This window comes from Aspergillus candidus (genome assembly GCF_002847045.1).
Source record: "Aspergillus candidus strain CBS 102.13 unplaced genomic scaffold BDW47scaffold_6, whole genome shotgun sequence".
Lineage (NCBI taxonomy): Eukaryota > Fungi > Ascomycota > Eurotiomycetes > Eurotiales > Aspergillaceae > Aspergillus > Aspergillus candidus.
Genome location: NW_020194011.1, coordinates 114,581 through 127,033, shown reverse-complemented (window position 1 = coordinate 127,033; position 12,453 = coordinate 114,581). Strand labels below are relative to the sequence as shown.

Here is a 12,453-nt window from a genome sequence, read left to right as displayed (position 1 = left end):
CGCTTGTGTGGTGACTGGTCTTAGTGGTCTGCCGCATCGGTTTGGAGAATGATGGCAGGGTTGAGTTTCTGTCATTGGGGGAAGCTTTTCCGACAGATGGCGCATATGTTACTGTGCTCTTCGTGGAAATATTGACCAGGTTCAGTGCGACGTCGACTAATCCATCTCCAGAGCTTGAGTGGTTGTAGAAACGTCTGGGGCTACACAACAGCGGATGGAAATCGAATGTGGAGTATCTAGCCCTGGGTTGGCTGCCGTGTGGTGCTGGGTTGTATTCTATCAGAGGGCGCCGGCATCACTCATCAATGGCTTGTGCTTTGTCAATTCAGTGGCAAGGCACTTCTTTACTTGGATTGGTCATTGGAATTCTTTGCTCGAAAGATGCGATATGTTCATAATGTGTTGTTTCCCCTGATGCTTGGGACTGTGTAACAGGTGGCATATACAAGAATAGAAACCAGAACTCGACTATGGACAGTGAAAATGAAAGGATGATGGCTGCTTTATTCCAGCTGGAAGATATGCCCAGACGATGTGGGCATCTGTTTGCTGTAGGTCATGGATGGAGCAAAAGGCCGCACCCATTCATCCAGCACAGCGAGGAAGGCATCGCAGACTGCCTGCACAGCTTCGTCGCGAGATGAGCCACAGCTTTCGATATAAACTAACATTTTGTTAGCTTTTATTCCACCCGGAGAGCATTGCGGATACGTACGCTTGACTTTCGGTTCCGTCCCCGAGGCCCGGATCGTGAACCGCACGTCGCGGTCCAGCCATAGGGTCAGCATCTGGCTGCTCTTGTCTTCTGGCAGGGTTGGCCGGTGGTCCGTTGTGCCAGAGTCATAGCCTTCCGTCATGTCTCGCCATCTCAGGATCTTGAACGACCCGAGCGACTTCCCGGCCCCGTACGGCCCACTTCGGATGGCCCGGAAAAGAGCCCCCGTAATATCTGGGCTAGGGGATCGGAAGTAGTTATTGAGAGTCTCAAAGTGTCCGTACTTTTTGAACAGCTGCTCGAGCTTCGTGTAAGGCGTGAGCCCCTCTGACCTCCACTTGGCTTCTGCCGCGAGGAAGATCATTGCCGCCGCGACACCGTCCTTATCGTAGCAGACCTCGGGGAACATGAACCCCAGAGCCTCTTCAAACGCGAAAGGGACATGATACCCAGATTGTTCCAATTTTTGGCCCATATTCCCCATCCACTTGAAGCCAGTCAGGGCTTCTTCATAGTGGATCCCTTTTGCGACGGCCATTTTCTCCAACATGCCCGTGGACACGGCGGAGTTCAAAACCGCCGCGGGCTTCTTGATATCGCGAGCCTTGTTTTCCAGCGAGTCAAATAGATACGAAGCAATGAGCACCCCGATATGGTTTCCCGTAAAAGTAAACCACGACCCGCTGAACGGCACGCTGTTAGTCCTGCGCCGGAATCAGGATGGGGTTACCCACTTAATCTTCTCAGCAGCAGCAAACCGATCTGCGTCTGGATCGTTCGCAATAATCAGGTCTCTGCCTTCTCGGTCGGCGGTCTGCATAGAAAGGTCCAAGGCGCCAGCCTCCTCCGGGTTTGGGAACGATACTGTGGGAAAATCCGGGTTTGGCTTCAGTTGCTCAGCTACGGCTGTAAAATTATTGATGCCTACGGAACGGCATAAATCCGGAAACACCAGGCCACCAACGCCGTGCAAAGGAGTGTATATGAAGGGTCTCGGTTTTTGCCAGTCGACCGCAGTCGAATTCTGGATGTGTAAGCTCGCGCTCCTGAAAGGTGTAGTAGACTTACTGTATACGCCCACACTGCTTTGGTATATTGAGGCAGAACTTGCTGGTAAGCGTCCGCGTGGAGGAGCTCGCTCGGTTGCAAATCTCTCCATGCATCAGACCATGGCACTAGGTTTTCTTCAATCGATTGGGCGATTTCCAGGTCCATGGGCGTGTTGATCTGGGCCCCATTGTGAAAATAACTGGCGAATGTTAGACGAGGTCAAGCAAGGCAGGTTTGCAACTGACACTTTGTAGCCTATGGATATTTAGCGGGATTCTTGAAATAAAGATGCCTGTGGGCATTACATACCGTTGTCTTGTGCTGGATTCTATAGACACGAGTCAGCGTGTCCATGATGTTATGGTTTCAGTTGGATCAATCTTACATGACTCGCAGTAACCATGATCCCCGCCGCTGCCCGCAGATGGGTCACGCCGAAAGGCACAGAGGGAGTAATTGACGGCGGGGAGTAGAACCAGACTGGGATACCCAGCGAGATGAAAGCATTTGCCGCTAGCGCAGCGAATTTGTCGGAGTTGTGACGCGCATCGTGGCCAATGACCACCCCGCCGGGTGCGATGGCTGCATGCTTGTCCTTGATGTACTTGGCTAGACCTTGAGATGCCTGGATAACTGTCAAGCAATTCATGCAGGAGAAACCAGCTGCCATGCGACCCCGCAGTCCGGCCGTTCCAAATTGGATGCCTATCTCGTCATTAGCAGACGAGACGCCAACGGTCTACTCCGCTTCCTGGAACTGGGTCATGGCACGGAGGTCTACGCACGATGTCCAAGCCGCTGTTCTAATTCAACCGTGTCTCCGGATCCTTGGAGCTGTTCAATCTCCGCCCGTGTTTTGGGATCCTTCAGCGGTCGCAGAAATCAGTCCGTGTCCATTGATTCCGTCGAGCGTTACGTAGATCGTCACATACTTGATCCCATTCCAGCCATGTTTGGATCGATTGAGCGAGGGAACCCTTCGAGACAGTCGTCAGCGATCCACACCAACCCCATCATAAGGTTTGACCATGGAAGGATTGGTTGGTGTATCAGAAAGGTGGGCCATACCTCGGCCGCAGTAGCAGACATGATAGATCATACGATGAGCGTGTCTGCGTGGGGTGATGTGAAAGAATGTCGATGTTGAGTATTCGGGTGAGCTGTCTTTATGAGCACCTATATCCAGAGCCAATCGAACCTTATCCAAGAGTAGTGGCGTGAAGCCGGAATCAGGACGAGAATATCTACACGATGATCATCCAAGCGGGGGGGGCGGGTTACTTAAGCGGGTACAAGCGGTACCTAAGAATAGGTGGGAGTTGTCAGCATTCCAAAGTATCCCCAGTGACCAAGTCTCCACTTGGCCCGGAAACGTGAAACTGTCCCTGGAACCGTTCCACCTTCACCGTCCACCTCATCACTTTTCTTGTTAACTTTATTCTTCGTGATTCCGTTTCCCCTTCTTGCCAGTAATGGTTTGTTAGCGGTTTTGAATCCATTGCTGTTGTGTTACAGAATCACAGTCAACCATGGCCGCATCGAAACCAGCGGTCACAGCGGCCTCATCCACCGCGTCCCGCAAGGACACCGTTCTGTCTCGACGCTGGATTGAGGGTCAGATTGCCCAAGGCAAACATGTTATTATTTTCGAGGGTCGTGTGCTCAGGGTAGACTCATGGATTCCATTCCACCCCGGAGGAGACAAGTCGATCAAGCATATGGTCGGGAGAGATGGTACAGATGAAATCAATGCGTAGGTGCGCCGACCACTGTTGCCTAACTGTTGCTAATGTGTGGTTCCGTTTCCAGATTGCATTCAAAAGAAGCTCGTCAGCGCATGCTCTCCTACCAGATCGGTCGCATTGAAGGCCTTTGGGTCAACTTCCTCCCTCCCATCCAAGGCGGCAAGTTTCGCCCTTACTCCGAGGATGCCCATTCGGTAGAAGACGAGAGCTCTGGCCAGGAGACATCGGTCCCACCATCTCCGGTCTTTGACGCGGTCGATGCGACGTCGAATCTGCGTCGACGCAAGTCCATGTCCACCGATACCACGGTATCCACCCCTGATACCCAAGAGTCCGAGGCTAAGCCGTTCTTCCTCGATGCTCGGACGCGAGAGGAGATTGTCTTCGACACGGCGAAATACCCGTCTCTCGACACGGACAGCCAGGAAAATATCAAGAGGAAATACCGCGAATTGGACCAACGGATCCGCGACGAAGGTCTCTACCAATGCAACTACTTCTCCTACTTCATCGAATGCTGCCGCTACACGCTGTTCGCCGGGCTGGCCTACATGTTCCTGCGCATGGGCTGGTGGGGGACATCAGGGTTCTTTTTGGGTTGTTTCTGGCACCAACTCGTCTTCGCCGCTCATGATGCTGGTCACATGGGCATCACCCACCATTTCCACGTGGACAGCGTGGTCGGTATCATCATTGCCGATTTCCTGGGCGGTTTGAGTCTAGGCTGGTGGAAGCGAAACCACAACGTGCACCACATCGTCACCAACGCTCCCGAGCATGACCCCGATATTGAACACATGCCCTTCTTCGCCATCTCCCACCGCTTCCTGAACAGTCTCCGCAGCACCTACTACGACCGGGTTTTAACCTTTGACGCCCCATCCCAATTTCTACTCAAATTCCAGAACTACCTCTACTACCCGATCCTCCTCTTCGGCCGATTCAACCTCTACCGCCTGAGCTTCGAGTATCTCTTTTGCGGCCAGGCGCCCAAGAAAGGGCCCGCCTGGTGGCACCGCTGGCTGGAGATCAGCGGCCAGGCATTCTTCTGGACCTGGTTCGGCTACGGCGTGGTGTACTGCACGATCCCAGACTGGCAAAGCCGTCTCACCTTCATCATGATCTCGCACATGGTCACCGCGCCGCTGCACGTGCAAATCACGCTCTCCCACTTCGCCATGTCCACCGCAGACCTTGGCGTCCACGAGTCCTTCCCGCAGAAGATGCTCCGCACCACCATGGACGTCGACTGCCCGACCTGGCTCGACTTCTTCCACGGCGGCCTACAGTTCCAGGCCATCCACCATCTGTACCCGCGCATCCCGCGCCATAACCTGCGTAGCACCCAGAAACTGGTCCTCGAGTTCTGCCAGGAAACCAACATTCCTTATGCTATCTTCACCTTTTACGACGGCAACAAGGAAGTCATTGGCCGGCTGGGCGAGGTGGCGAAGCAGGTTCGCATCTTGGAGGAGTGTCGCAAGTCGTGTGCGCAGCAGGGCGTTTTCTCAGATCACCACTAGCGGCTGTTTTTAGCGTGGGGGTGCTAGATTTTTATAGGTAGACAGATACTGCGTTGATATACACAGCCGACATGATATAGACTTGACTAGTCGAGCTGCTATGAACTGAAATGTCAGACAATGTTACGAGATCCAACCATCTTAATCAAGAGCTTTTCAATGGAGCACCATACCAGACCGCCTACATTCCATCCCCAATGGACTCCGCAAGGAGATTGTTTAACCCACAGCTAGCGATGCAATCTGAGTCAGGAACCAGGCCCATATATACCAATTCTGGATATACAAACCGCTCAAAGCTACACGCCAATGCACATGCTCATCGTAACAGCATTGGTATTTACCTATGTACCAAAGTATCATAAGATTGCAGCGGTCTAGTCTACCCAACCAGTCCCCCCGCTCTCGCCACCTTCTTCGCCCTCTGCTGTCGCCGATTATGGTTTGCTCGACTCGATTTGTTCTCTTCTTTTCGCTGCCGCGATGCTGCCGTACTCTGTTCACCTCCCCCTCCTGCTGCTGCTCCTCCTCGTCCGCGACCACCACCACCGCCACCTCCTCCCCTCCGGCCGCCACGGCTGCGTCCTCGTCCACCACCTCTCCCCCTAAACGAGCCAGACGGCTCATCCACGTCGCTACCCGACTCGCCACCTCCAGGTCGTCTATAAGATGTAGAAGGAAGTTCAGGCTGTGCGAGGCCCGCACCACCACCGCCGCCACCAGCAGCACCACCGGAGAGAGCGAGTTTATCTTCAAGTCTCGCCATCCGTCTAGGATCACGAGCCAACATTACCGCCCACCCCTCGATAGCCTCGTCCGTCATGGCCGTTTCACGCTTGAGCGCCGCGCGCGGCTGCGAGCGTCTCGTGGCGGCGTCGCGGCCGAAGATGCCTGCGTTTGTTTTGAAAGCGCGGAAGAGCGCCATATCGAGGTCGTCGCGGTCTCGCGCGCTGGAGTCTTCGGCTGCTGTGGAGGATTCGACGGTGCCGCCTACGTCTGCGACGTCGTAGGTGTCGTCGCGCTCGTCGTCGTCTGAGTCGAAGGTTGCGAGCGCGGAGAGGATCGCTGCTTTGTTGGCTGTGTGTTGTGCGGGGTCGGTGTCTTCGTGTGTGGTGAGGTCTGTGTCGGTGCGGCCGAAGCGGAGCTTGCCTTTTGCTGCGGTGGGGGTGGTGGACGTGGGGTCGTTGGGTCGGGCGAGGTCGGCGAGGTCGATGTCGCTGTCGAAGACGTTTTTGCGGGATGGGACGAGGCCCGGAGATGTGGGGGGTGTTGGGCGAGGGAGGAAGGGGTCGTGGTGGGCGGGGGAGGCTGTTGTGGGGAGTTGTTCGGATTTGTCGAGAGATTGTTGGAGGGAGGCGGGGATGGAGTCGTCGAGGAGGTGGGCGACGACTGTTTCTGGGTTGTCGTCGTAGATGTCGAGTAGGCGGACGATGTAGCCGGAGCCGAGGTCGGGGAAGAGGTCCTGCACTTGCGTCACGAGGGACATCTTGTGGATGTGTAGCTCGTTGGCGCTAGGCAGGTCGTTGGCGCTGGCGCGGCTTTTGCCTTTGTCGACGCGCTTCTTTTGCTTTTGGTACCGGTGGTGGAAGGGCCGCGACTGGGCTTGGTAGGTTTGTAGACTGGTTACTAGATCCTGGCCGCGCTTTTGCGGGTGCGCTACGAGATATTTCTCTAGACGGACGAGCAGGTCGGAGCTGCAGATCAGGTCGGACAGGAGTGTGGGCTCCTTCATTTGAGGGGTGCCAACCCCGGCACTGGCTTTCAGGCTGAAGAGCTGGTCCAAGAGTAGGGAGAGGTTCGGCTTGGAGCCTTTCAGGAGCGAGGTCAGGCCGACATAGACATTGGCGACCAAAACCCTGCGGAGGTCGCTACTCCCGTGCGTCGTATATGCATCTGAAAAGGTGTCCAGGAAATCCGACCCAGCCATCAGAACTTGCCCGCAGTCAGGCAACACTGACCCCAAGACGGTCAATAGCCGGACATCTGCTGTAGTTGCGACGACACTCCTCGGGTCGGAGACCGAGAGCTGTTTAATGACTGCAGCCTTGGCATCGTCGACGCTGGCGGATATCGTATCCTGATGCTTACCCCACACATCTGATAACAGCCGCTTGAGGGATGCGCTGGAGGGGTAACAGCAGCACAGCCCACCCAGGTACTTCCATGCGAGCAGCTCCACCGGAGAAGTTGAGACGTCCAGAAGAAACCTTCTTGTTAGCAAGAAACAGAGCTTGCGCAAGGTTCTCGCGCGCGGTCCAACATGGAAGCCAGATGCTCCCGGGATGGACCATTGGTGATAGAAGGATACCAGGAACGAGACGGCCGACTCGTCTTGGGGAGCCACGTCCCTGAATTCAGCCTCGGAGGCAGCTATTCGAAGCTCCAGGAGCAGGGTCCATGCATCGATATAGAGGTCCCATTCCGCAGAGGGAATGGTCTTCTGCACCTCGGGCGGTGGGACCGATGCCAGAGGAGGCCAGTGTGCCATGTCACCGGGGAGTCGATATATGCTTGAGTATGGTACTTGAAGAAATCAAAATCAGAAGCTAACTATGTCCAAGTTGGGTGATCCATAAACCAGATACGAGTGACTGCGATGACTCCGTTGTTGGTCAGTGACCATGAATGAAACCTGAGGCTGAATGATCGCTGCATAACTAGCTAGTGCATACATATATATTATTACTCATCTGCCTTTCATTGCCGTAATAATGCGGCGTCCAGATCCGGCTAGCGCACAGATAGCCGAGCGCCAAGATTTCCATCCGCACACGATCCGATTAGTCATGCGTGTCAAAAAAAGATTCAACGTCGGTCTATCAATACAATCTCTTCCCCGTATATAACCTCCACCGGCCATCATCACTTTACCGAACCGTGCAGTTCAGGTCTTGATCGGCAAATTAACCCCAAACACCAAACCTCAAAATGTCTTTCCAGAAGCCCGAGAAGGATTTCGGCGAGGGCCCCGTACGTGACCAACATAATACCTATGGAAAGCACAGAAGAGAAGGAGGCCGAGACTAATATGTTCATTGTTCGACTGTACAGAAGGTCCACAAGATCCGCATCACCCTCACCTCCCGCAAGGTCGCCGCCCTCGAGAAGGTCTGCTCCGAGCTCATCGACCGTGCCCGTGGCAAGTCCCTGCAGGTCAAGGGCCCCGTCCGTCTGCCCACCAAGACCCTGCAGATCTCCACCCGCAAGACCCCCAACGGTGAGGGTTCCAAGACCTGGGACAAGTATGAGATGCGCATCCACAAGCGTCTGATCGAGTATGTACCATCCTATCTTCTTGTTCTCTTGCGGTGTTGCGACAACCCGCGCGCGCGCGACATGGGAGACTGAAGTAAATACTGACGAATTGCGCTTCTAGCCTGCTCGCCCCCACCGAGACCGTCAAGCAGATCATCATCAACATCGAGGCTGGTGTTGAGGTTGAGGTCACCATCGCCGCCTAAGTGCGCGTTGGAGATTCTCGTTCCACTCCGGGCTGCCGAGGGATGGCGGTTGCCGCTTGCGAGGCTCAACACGAGCCCGCGTCGATACCCGCTAGAACTTGGCGCAAAAATGAAACAAAAATCTGGAAATGACTAATGGCTGTTCCTGGTACTCGAGCTTTACGTGTGTAGATTTTCGTCTGTCGGACTTGTAGTTCTTGTCGGATGTGTAGTTGACGGTTCCGTTGCGTCAAAGTAGTTGGTATTGCAATATGGTCCAAATGTGTAATTGATTGATTGATCGATTGGTGAATTCACCGTAGACGCCTTCATTTCCCTGTATAAAACGCCTAATTACGATAAACATACATAAACTTTGCGAGAAAGTCCAATCCCCATGTCTAAAAGTCGAAGCTCACCCACTCGGTCTTGGGAGGTACGCTAGGAATAACACCGTCCTTGAAGTACCCATTCTTCACAAAGAACTCATACTGCTCGGTGACCTCCGGGGTGTATTCTTCCGGCTTGCCATGCGCATCTCGCAGACTGGCTGCGTCCGGTGGTCCGTCGGGAAAGAAGATGTGCACGTATGTCTGGCGATCTTGCGGGTGTAGATAACAGGGAGCGTTGTCGATGTACTTCACCGGTTGTCCTTTCCATGTATCCAGTCGCTTGGTCAAAGCATTGCGGGTCGTCTGTCCGGATAGGGGTGGGATCGGGTTCAGGTCGTTGGGGTCCTGGACCCTCAGGATCGCAGGGGGCCCAGTACCTGCTGTTGCGGACTGTACGGCGGCCGGCTGCTGTGGTTGGAGCTGGGCGAATCCAGACGGTTTGGGTTCGGGCTGACCGAATCCAGCTGCTGGCTGGGCGGGAGCCCCGAACGGGTTTGCAGCGGCGGCTGGTGGGGTTGGTTGGGCCGGTTGGGCCGGTTGGGATACCTGCCCAAATGGACTTGTCTGTTGCTGGGGTTTCCCAAAGGGTGATGCGGCCGGTGCAGCCTGTCCGAAGCCACTTGGCTGAGAGGACGGCTGGCCAAACCCAGAGGGGGCTGCGGGCTGTTGTGCGGCAACTTGTCCGAATGGAGAGGCAGCTGTCTGTCCAGACGGCTGCGCAAAGCCAGCCATGCCCTGGTTCTGGGTTGACAATTGATTGAACGGGGACGCGGTATTAGAAGCCTTGCCGAACCCGGACCCTCCCAGCGCCGACGGCTGGCCAAATCCCGACTGACCAAACGCAGGCTGCTGTGGCTGTGGCTGTGGCTGTTGCTGTTGCCCAAAGCCAGACTGACCAAACGCGGGTTTTCCAAACGGAGATTGGCTCCCAAGTGCTGCTGGTTGTCCCCCAAGCGGCGCCGGCTGTCCGAATGCAGGCCTCTGGTTGATCGAGCTGGGCTGTCCAAACCCTGGAGCCTGCCCCGCGGCCGATGGTTGCCCAAAAGTCGATGGCTGGCCAAACGCAGACGGTTTGCCAAATGCCGACTGAGAGCCGGGGGCAGAAGGTTGGCCAAAGCCCGACGGCTGCGGCGTTATACCGCTGGGTTGGCCAAATGCTGAGGGCTGACCAAATGCCGAAGGGCCTTGAGGACCGGATGGAGAAGGGCCTGTTTTCCCCTCTGATATATCAATCCGGTTGGGATGCTCATTTGCCCCGTCAATAAGGTATTTGACGGCCCCGTCCAGATCCCTCAGGATAACTTCCATCTGGCTCAGGGATTCAGCATAGAGCGCCTGGGCCTCTTGAAGCGCTTGGTTAGGATTACCGGCCGCAGTCGCTTCATAATGGCGTAGACGCAACTCTTCGAAACTCTGTTCGCGCTGAGGTCCTCCAAACAGTTGCTTCGGCGCATTCCGCCCAGGACCATAGCAGGAAAAGATCCAGTTTGGCCGGCCTTGACCGGCTGTTAGATCAGTCTTGATATCAGCCGCTGTTATCCCGTAACTTCAAGCTTGTTAGAGAATACCACGTAATTTGGGAAGGATCCCAGGCTTACTTTTGGACCTGTTGGTTCTGCTGGTTTGAACGCCCTGTAATCTCAAGTCAGATACGAGGGGAGATAGACGTAGGCGCTTGGACATGTCACTTCTCGGAAGCTCATCTGTCCAAACAGATGAATCCATAGAAGCATGTCTGAACAATCGCAAGAACAAGAGCCGGAAGCATACCTGCAAACCCGCCTCCCCCGGCGAGCGCACCAAATCGATTACCAGCTATCGTTGATTGGCTTGGGTGTTCAAACTTGCATCGTTCTAAACCAAACATTAGTACGAGACCTGTAACAGATATTCACGAATAAGGTGCAGCATACCGCCAAATTTACACCGGCCTTGTTGAAAGAATGTACAGACGACCATATTGCCTTAATTCGGATAGATGAGCGGAGAGAGCTTTCACAGCACGCCCAATGGACCGTATCAGAAATCCAGGGAGCGACTTGGGCAGCAACCCAACTCCCAGTTCACTAATTAACAGCAAAGATCTGGTCTGTTGTCCGTGGAGACTAGAGATTGAGGAAAGAAAGAAGCAAGGATGAAGAAGTGAGTCTACGGAGATGCGAGATAGAGTCGATGTTTAACCCGTGACAATACGTTTCGCCGATCCGAGCACTTTTGATCGGCGGGCTCCCTTAAACCACGGCTTGAAATTACGGTAATTACACTGCATAAACAACATATACAAGAAGAGATGAGAGAAAAGCTGCTGCTTCTTCTATTAATGTAATGGATGTGAATATGATTCTAATTGACAAAGATAACTCCTGTTCTCCTGAACCGTTTTTCATAATAGTTGGGACCGTAACATTCAAGCATCACTCAGAAGTAAATGTCATCCAGGCGAAAGCCTCAGTCACTGCCGGACAGCGATGTGACCTGGGAGTGTTGCATGCTCTGCCGGAGAACATCCCAGTTCAATCCATCGATCTTCTTCCCACTCAAGGACTCCAATTCTCCGGCCTGTCCCTGCAATTTCCCTGTGGCCAGACGGCGCATCATGACCGTGTCTTTAGCCCCATGCAGCGCTTTAACCTTTCCGTGGAGCAGCGCTTCCTCAAACCACTCCTCTTCCTGAGTGTCAAATGGGAGGCCGATAAGCTCCATCGCGTGCTGACTTCGCTGCGCACCGGCTTGCGTTGTAAGAACAAACTCAATGAGCTGCGTAAGGTAGGCTTGACGGAGCGCATCGTCGTGGTTCCGCGTGAAGTAGAAGGCCTCCGTTATACTGGCGCGACAAAGAGTGTCAAAAAATGTTTGCTGGACCTTCTCGGAGGCTAACGGCGGGGCGACAGTGAGGTAGTAAGCCATGGCGAGGCTGTCGTCATGTTTGGGAAGAAGTGGGTGGCTGAGGACGTAGAGGATCTCGTCGGGGAAGGTAGGGATAATCGACGGCTCCGTCAGGTATTCGACAGCTTTCTAGAGTCGCATAAAGTTGAGCAAGTGACGACCCCCGCCATCGGGTGCAAAGACTTGACAAACCTTGAATTCTAGCCGGTCCAAGTTCCAGAGTCCCTCGATGAACAGTCGGTACTTCTCAGGCAGGAAGCAGCGTCGCGCAAACTGCGATGCGGCCTCACCAGCTGCGCGACAGTCCTTCAGGATATAGTAAATCAGTGCTTGCTTGTGGTGGATATCCAGTTCGGAAGACACGATGTGGCCGACAAGGGAACGAAGGTCGTCGTTGGACTTGGGGGGGTATAGCTTCGTTACTAGATCGACGCCCAAAAATCAGCCATGATATCTTGCATCCAGACCTGCCAGAGAATGATACCTGCTTTGACTTGAAGCAATCCCAGCAGTCGATCGGCGAACAGTCGGTTTTCCAGCGCACGCCGGTTGGAGAGGATCTGATCAATGACCTTGACATCGTACGAGAAATTCCGGTTGAAGGAGAAGATACTATCGAAATCATCCCAGGGGACCATCTTGGCGTATATTAATGCTCCTATCCCTGGGGAATCTTGTTGAGATCAGTAGCAGCAAAGCAGT

General features: G+C 54.3%; 5 protein-coding genes across 5 annotated transcripts; 2 read left to right on the top strand and 3 right to left on the bottom strand.

The window, feature by feature from the left end:
• Positions 1 to 193: 193 nt before the first annotated feature.
• BDW47DRAFT_73739 (phosphoribomutase PRM15) lies at positions 194 to 2,963 on the bottom strand. The gene is made up of 10 exons (XM_024819720.1): positions 2,834 to 2,963; positions 2,698 to 2,742; positions 2,551 to 2,629; positions 2,151 to 2,470; positions 2,075 to 2,093; positions 2,011 to 2,020; positions 1,784 to 1,964; positions 1,450 to 1,739; positions 716 to 1,398; positions 194 to 664 (listed from the first exon to the last, which is right to left on the bottom strand). The coding sequence occupies exons 1-10, from the start codon at positions 2,852 to 2,854 to the stop codon at positions 504 to 506; spliced, it is 1,809 nt and encodes a 602-aa protein (XP_024674951.1). The 5' UTR covers positions 2,855 to 2,963; the 3' UTR covers positions 194 to 503.
• Positions 2,964 to 3,040: 77 nt separating this feature from the next.
• BDW47DRAFT_100192 (fatty acid desaturase) lies at positions 3,041 to 5,194 on the top strand. Its single transcript, XM_024811376.1, has 2 exons — positions 3,041 to 3,518; positions 3,575 to 5,194. The coding sequence occupies exons 1-2, from the start codon at positions 3,295 to 3,297 to the stop codon at positions 5,031 to 5,033; spliced, it is 1,683 nt and encodes a 560-aa protein (XP_024674950.1). The 5' UTR covers positions 3,041 to 3,294; the 3' UTR covers positions 5,034 to 5,194.
• A 221-nt stretch (positions 5,195 to 5,415) lies between these two features.
• BDW47DRAFT_123006 (ASCC2 family CUE domain-containing protein) lies at positions 5,416 to 7,521 on the bottom strand (the record flags this gene model as incomplete). Its single annotated transcript, XM_024815968.1, has 3 exons — positions 5,416 to 5,460; positions 5,529 to 5,695; positions 5,739 to 7,521. 3 exons carry the CDS (start codon positions 7,519 to 7,521, stop codon positions 5,416 to 5,418), a joined length of 1,995 nt encoding a protein of 664 aa, XP_024674949.1.
• Positions 7,522 to 7,790: 269 nt separating this feature from the next.
• On the top strand, positions 7,791 to 8,781 carry S10a (40S ribosomal protein uS10). The gene is made up of 3 exons (XM_024811375.1): positions 7,791 to 8,003; positions 8,085 to 8,308; positions 8,410 to 8,781. The coding sequence occupies exons 1-3, from the start codon at positions 7,962 to 7,964 to the stop codon at positions 8,492 to 8,494; spliced, it is 351 nt and encodes a 116-aa protein (XP_024674948.1). The 5' UTR covers positions 7,791 to 7,961; the 3' UTR covers positions 8,495 to 8,781.
• Positions 8,782 to 8,874: 93 nt separating this feature from the next.
• BDW47DRAFT_115562 (nuclear pore complex assembly-domain-containing protein) lies at positions 8,875 to 12,389 on the bottom strand (the record flags this gene model as incomplete). The annotated part of the gene is made up of 6 exons (XM_024814813.1): positions 8,875 to 10,411; positions 10,644 to 10,719; positions 10,779 to 10,829; positions 11,322 to 11,880; positions 11,944 to 12,173; positions 12,236 to 12,389. 6 exons carry the CDS (start codon positions 12,387 to 12,389, stop codon positions 8,875 to 8,877), a joined length of 2,607 nt encoding a protein of 868 aa, XP_024674947.1.
• Between the last annotated feature and the right edge of the window lie 64 nt (positions 12,390 to 12,453).

Coding starts and splice junctions, on each gene's coding strand:
- S10a (XM_024811375.1), top strand. CDS start 7,962: ATGTCTTTCCAGAAGCCCGAGAAGGATTTCGGCGAGGGCCCC. Junction 8,004..8,084: donor AGGATTTCGGCGAGGGCCCC/GTACGTGACCAA, acceptor TCGACTGTACAG/AAGGTCCACAAGATCCGCAT. Junction 8,309..8,409: donor ATCCACAAGCGTCTGATCGA/GTATGTACCATC, acceptor TTGCGCTTCTAG/CCTGCTCGCCCCCACCGAGA.
- BDW47DRAFT_73739 (XM_024819720.1), bottom strand. CDS start 2,854: ATGTCTGCTACTGCGGCCGAG. Junction 1,399..1,449: donor GCTGCTGCTGAGAAGATTAA/GTGGGTAACCCC, acceptor CGTGCCGTTCAG/CGGGTCGTGGTTTACTTTTA. Junction 665..715: donor GACGGAACCGAAAGTCAAGC/GTACGTATCCGC, acceptor ACAAAATGTTAG/TTTATATCGAAAGCTGTGGC.
- BDW47DRAFT_100192 (XM_024811376.1), top strand. CDS start 3,295: ATGGCCGCATCGAAACCAGCGGTCACAGCGGCCTCATCCACCGCGTCC. Junction 3,519..3,574: donor GGTACAGATGAAATCAATGC/GTAGGTGCGCCG, acceptor TTCCGTTTCCAG/ATTGCATTCAAAAGAAGCTC.